Here is a 6,000-nt window from a genome sequence, read left to right as displayed (position 1 = left end):
ATTTAACCAAGACTGAAATTGATCAATATTCGTGAGCAGAGAATAAAATTATCGTTCAAACATTGGTTGAATCAAATTGCATTTTGTATGTAGATTGATATCATAGAAGAGAAACTATTCAGAAATATTCCAAATTCTTCGGAAGTCTACTCCGGAGAATTCTCGATTGAGAATAATTTACATAAAACAGAAACGACCAAATACGTATGTAGAAAGTTTAACATCGCGCGCTGAAAGGGTTAATCGAATTTCCACGTGCGATGTGTAACTAACGTGCTCGCATCGCCTACTTGCCAATTAATGATATTTAGTGAACTTTGGTGAATTGACGTAATTCGATCGATCGATCGATATTTGAAGAAACATATTGACTGACCTTCGCCCGGTTTCCGGTCGAGTCCACCAGCGGAAGTGGCTCGTTTTTTGCTGCCATCCAGCTCCCTCTCGGAGGATCTCCTAGTGAGAGGCTGCGCAGCAGAAAACATCATGACATTGGTGGTAGAGGTGGCTCTGCGGGTACCCCAGAAGGTAGAGCCGCCGGTATCGGCGGGCTCCAGCATCCGCGGCGTGGAGCTGCCAAACGCGAAAACGATGTGCGACCTCTCATTCCTCTTCTTTGCCTCGATGCGTGCCTCCCTCTCCTGATTTTTACGGAGGATAGCCTCTCGTCTCTCTCGCTCTGCCTCGCATATCAGCCGTTTTCTCTCCTCGACTTGATTTCGTCTGCACCAAAAAGCGACGAAATATAAATTACAAAATGAATCTAAATTTGAAACGTAAGGTCTGTCTTCTGTGGCTGAGCTAGTACGTATTACATACTTTTGAAACTTAAAGTCGGATAGATATATATTTGACAGATATATATTTGGCGAAAGCGAGAGAATTCTAGTGTAGGAAACAGCCTTATAATTTCAGATGAAACTTTTTACAGATAAGAGAGACTAGATCATTTCCTATTTTACGTACAGAAGTATTAATTCCTTTCAACAAAATATCAAGGTACACGTAATTTAAGCGGGAAAGGATTTAATCCAAATTTGTTCTTTATATTCTTTATCTAAAATTAACGAAATTAATTTGTCAATTGGATCGATTGTGAAGTCTCTTAATTGCGGCATTTTAAATCGACAAACCTATCGTTATCACGCGATCTGAGTTCATCGATGCGCCTTCGTCGCTCTTCCTCACGCTGTTCGCGGAAGCGTTGCGCGGCGAGAGCCTGCTGCCTGAGCTCCTCCAATTTCCGCTGCCGCTCCTCGTTCTGCCTCTCGCGGACGAGCTTCGCCCTGTCCAACTCCTTCGAGCTTCCCGTCGACTCCCGTCCTGCGAATCACGCGAAACCAAAATATTCAGTATCCGCTTGCTACTTCCAAAAAAAAAAAAAAAAAAAAAAAAACTAATTGCAAATGTTTAGTTTGTGCTGACTGTTTTCCACAAACGAGTGAATTCGATCAACGCATCTTTTTTTTTTAGAATGTTATACGAAGAAGTTTTTAATCGCAGCTTCACTCAATTATACATTTAGTTAATATCAATTTCAAGTTAAGCGGGTTTTAATACATTGAGACAATTTACAATCGAAATTATAAAAGATTATTATAAGTCACAAATAAAAGGGAAAGTTTGCAAATGAAAATTAATATTCTTAGAATTTGAAACACAATTCCCAAAGTAAATGTAATATAAACATATATCGTAAGTAATATCAAATACCCAAATAATTAATTATTAAAAATAATTTATAACAAGACAGGTGTGTGTATGTATATGTATATGTATAGGAATAAGATAATCAAAGGAATATGTTAATCTTATCTCATGAAAAAAATAGATAGAGAATATATATATATATATATATATATATATATATATATATATGTATATGTATATGTATATATAAAATACAATAAGATAGTAATAAAAATAGCTATTTACAAACGAAATATTTAATCAGAGAATATGGTAAAATACATGACGCGATTAGAGATAATGTTCAACATGAATGAGTTTTTATTATTAGATTAACATATAGATACGCAAAATTAACATGAGTAATAATTGCCATCGTTATTCGTTAACTGATATGAATGTTAGCATTAAAAGGCGTTATTAAATCTCATTAATATTATCGAAAAAGAAAGAATTTACTGAGGAGAAAGAAGGAAATGGTCTGTACAGTGCCCTTGAAAACGTTGGTACCTTCATTGTCGTAAGGACGATCGCCGTCGAGAGAGTCCTCGTCGTAGAGACTTCGCGGGCGCTTCACATCTGCCAAGAAGAAAGCGAGACATGTGCGTGTACACGTAAGATTCAAGTATTAATAAGACTACAGCACGTACGAATGAATGTATGAATGAATGAACAAATGGTTATTAAGGTATGCACCTGCTATAGTGATTGTAGTATATGTGTGCTCGCGCGGTTAAAATGAATGGTTTGCATGCACGTGAATGCTCGTGTTAATGCAAAATTGTGGACAGATGTTGCAACGAAGAAAAGTAATGGATAAATCGTGATGATGTTAGTATCGATAGGTTCTGGTATCTTTTGGTACATAAATACAAAATTTTATTAATGAAATAATTAGGAATTAAAAACTAAGGAGTATAAAATTTTAAACAATAGTCCATTCTAGTTCTTTTAATGTTCATATCAAGAATATTATATAACATGACAACTTTCTTTTTTTTTTTAAATGATGTTTTCATCCCGTAATCTTCGTTTGCCTTTTATAATTTCTTCGGAAAAGATAATCAGACTATAAGAAAAAGGCTGTGTAATAAATCTGCTCTTCAGATATACGTTTTATAAATACGATAAAAACACGAGATTATCATAATGTGAAAAGAAAACCCATTTTCATTGAATATTAAAAATGTAAGCTGCATTCGCTAAGAAGCTCTCAAGACGAGCTGAAAATTGCGCAGTAGCGCAAAAAGTACGTCACATTTTACCAGCCAATTTTATTATTATCAATAATGAATCAAGATGAAAATTGTGCAGAAAATGTCATAACATTCAGTATTCTATTTAACACTATACAAATCCTGTTAAATTATACTGACAGTTCAGAAAGAAATGTTAATTAAGAAAATAACGTCAGGATTTGTAAAAATATGTTACTTAAAAAATAAACAATATTCACCTAACATTTTTAAGACATAAAGTGAAAACATTTTTACAAAAATATTTAATTTATTACATTTAAACAGAATTCACTCGCGAATGCAATAATATTTTGCAATATTAATATACAGCGATACATTTTTTATAATATCATTTATTAAATTTATAAACGTATCGGAAGATTAGTTTTCAAACTGAAAAGCGTTAACCATTATTCGTCGAACACGCACTCCGTTACACAATTGTCAAATTACAGAACTCGTTAGCGTTGTTATTCGTTGCAGGATGAACTCGATTTTTATATATCTTTCGAAATAGTATGTGTCGACCAAAAAATAAAAACGTTTAACGTTGCACTGAGAACAATTCTGATTGAAGATCAACGAACTAGAAAATTCTGATTTACTTATTTTCAACCAGAATTCCAATTAATGCAACCAGACTTTTTCAATGCAGTTTTGTTAAAAAATAGCCTAGCAAAAGCAGGCTTTATCAATATTTTATAGGCTCAATAAACGCGAGTAGGAAATATTATGTTCTGTAGCAATGTTATATTTTATGGCTTGTCATTAAATAACATTCCATAATTCAGATTCATATAAATTTATTCATATATATTTTTCACATTAAGAGATGATATTGTTCAATTCTCATGCTTACAATTAGTTAAATTAGATCCTTGTACAAATCGAGATGCAAATAAAATTCACATCAGAATTTGTCACACTCTTTGTTACATAAAATCGAATACCAACAGATATATTTAGACATTTTTAGCATTTATTTACAGATTTATTTAGCATTTTCTAATTATAACACAGATAAATTATCTCAATTTCAAAAATATTATATTAAAATTATTGCATTGGGATACGTTAATCTTTCGTTAGCAACACCAAAAAATCATATGAAATTCTTTGGGTAACAAATCACGATATATTACTTTTCGCTTTATAAATAATTATAAATTTATAAATAATTATCTCGAAAGATCAGAGGTGTTTCTGCGCACAAATATGCAACGGGTTAGAATGCAATCTCGCTTTTAGATGTTCAACGCAATAAACATGGCGATTCTCTCAATGTTGCAAAGAGATAGGTACCACACACAATTCACACAATGTTATCGAAGCACGTTGAGCTCAACCCGAGCATACCTGTCAAAGAGAGAGAGTCGTCACCACCAATCTGGGCGAACCAGTGCATCGTTTGCTCTGCGGAAGACAAATTCGATGGTGTACACTTTCTCTGAGAATTTTTTATAAAGTTCACGTGATTCGTAATACTCTTCGCGCGATAAACGTTAGCACCACTGTCAGCGAAAAATATATGTTCAATGATCAATGATATCAAAGTGTGTATTGCTGTAGATAGCATCAGCTGATTTTAGTCAATATTGTTTACCTAATGACGACAGAGTGTCATATACGTTACATGATATTGCAATTTATTCGACCGCAATTACTTGCTAAATGATATTATTTTCTCCGACAAGAGTTGCTTAAAATTATACTATCTAATTATGCTGTGGCCTTTTGAAACTTCGCAATAAATAAATACTGTTAACTGTATCTACGTAACGAAGTTATTTATTAAATCTCTATATTCGAAATTACATTTTCGTCGAGCGATGGATATATTGATCGACACCTCGTTATCTCACCACGTTATACACGATCGGTGCCAGCAAAGTCTTTCGCTTTGCATCAATACTGCATTAATCCGATGTACCCCACTTTTTCCCCTACGCTTATTAATTACAACGCGGCTCGCTTATTTTCATCCTTCGCGGTTTGTTTTCGACAAGTGTCAACGGGAACGACTGCCAAGCTGCCAATATTATTACCTACTACTGATAGCAAATACTGGATGAAAGGAAAGAGTGTGAGAACAAAGAAGGAGGAAACAGTATCATCTACTGCTGAAGATAATTAGGCATGTCATTAGTAATACGGAACGTCATTAGAATCGAACGAGAACGAGAAAGAGAAAAAAATGTCGAAGAACACGAGAGATGAAATGCCGAAGACTATGGCAAATGATATGAAAAGAAGACATTTTGCGACGTCACGAATATCGAATTACGTCGCAACATGCAGAAGAGGGTTCCCTCCGATGAAAACAGCGCTTGGATTTTTCAAATAGCATATGGTAGTAATATAAGACTCGTTCTCCTTTTATCGAAGATAGGAAACTGTTGAGAGTCACTTGCACGTAAATATAATTTGAAAGACGAATTCGTATCGAATCACTAGGGAAATACTCGATATACTCGCTCAAGTACAGTTGAAGACGTTGAGTAAAGTGTTCTAAAAACAAAAAGGAAAAGTAAAGAGTCGAGAAATTCGCAAAAAATCGCTGTACGAAAGTTTGATATCGTCTTATCTATTTACTTAACTATTTATGGGAAAATCAATAGACTTTATATTGAACAATTTGCAAAATTGTGAATTATTGAAGTAGTAACTTTTTATTACTCACATCTGTGCCATCGTATCGTACTTTCGCCAATAAATCTTTTTGAAGATCGTTAAATATCAAAGAAATTTCGTTAAATATCAAATGCCTTGAGTTCAATAACATTTTTTTATCTCTAACTTGCATGTATGTCACAAAATGTAAATCAAACCACCATTTTTAAAATTAGTTTCAAAGTAAACAACGTCCATAACATATGCACTTAGTAGATAATAAACTAAATTTGAAAAAAATTTAGTGTATTTCATAAAATTAAATTATTGAAGTCTAATATTTTAAAGTTAAATCAATGATGTATTGAAAAGAAACAATGGCGTATAGAAATTCAAATTGGGTATAAATAGTAAGTTATGAATTTAATAGTGTGTCTAAATATCAGTAAAACAATTTACAACA

The 6,000-nt window shown here is 33.4% G+C and overlaps 1 protein-coding gene across 18 annotated transcripts in view; it reads right to left on the bottom strand.

The window, feature by feature from the left end:
- The window catches only part of LOC108749678 (MAP7 domain-containing protein 1-like), a 178,610-nt gene that overhangs the window by 12,544 nt on the left and 160,066 nt on the right, over window positions 1-6,000 (bottom strand). For 15 of the 18 annotated variants that reach the window (XM_018488538.1, XM_018488539.1, XM_018488540.1 and 12 more), the window contains 4 exons: window positions 4,284-4,340; window positions 2,200-2,268; window positions 1,134-1,323; window positions 377-723 (listed from right to left, as the gene is read on the bottom strand). In XM_018488538.1, the coding sequence (XP_018344040.1) occupies window positions 377-723; window positions 1,134-1,323; window positions 2,200-2,268; window positions 4,284-4,340 (663 nt within the window). The remainder of the gene's footprint in view (window positions 1-376; window positions 724-1,133; window positions 1,324-2,199; window positions 2,269-4,283; window positions 4,341-6,000) is intronic. The other 3 variants (XM_018488528.1, XM_018488527.1, XM_018488529.1) reach the window with 3 other exon arrangements.

The sequence above is a fragment of the Trachymyrmex septentrionalis genome, unplaced genomic scaffold, assembly GCF_001594115.1.
Source record: "Trachymyrmex septentrionalis isolate Tsep2-gDNA-1 unplaced genomic scaffold, Tsep1.0 scaffold31, whole genome shotgun sequence".
NCBI classification, from domain to species: Eukaryota; Metazoa; Arthropoda; class Insecta; order Hymenoptera; family Formicidae; genus Trachymyrmex; species Trachymyrmex septentrionalis.
The sequence above is the reverse complement of the archived record's forward strand: the minus strand, read 5'-3'. Positions and strand labels throughout refer to the sequence as shown.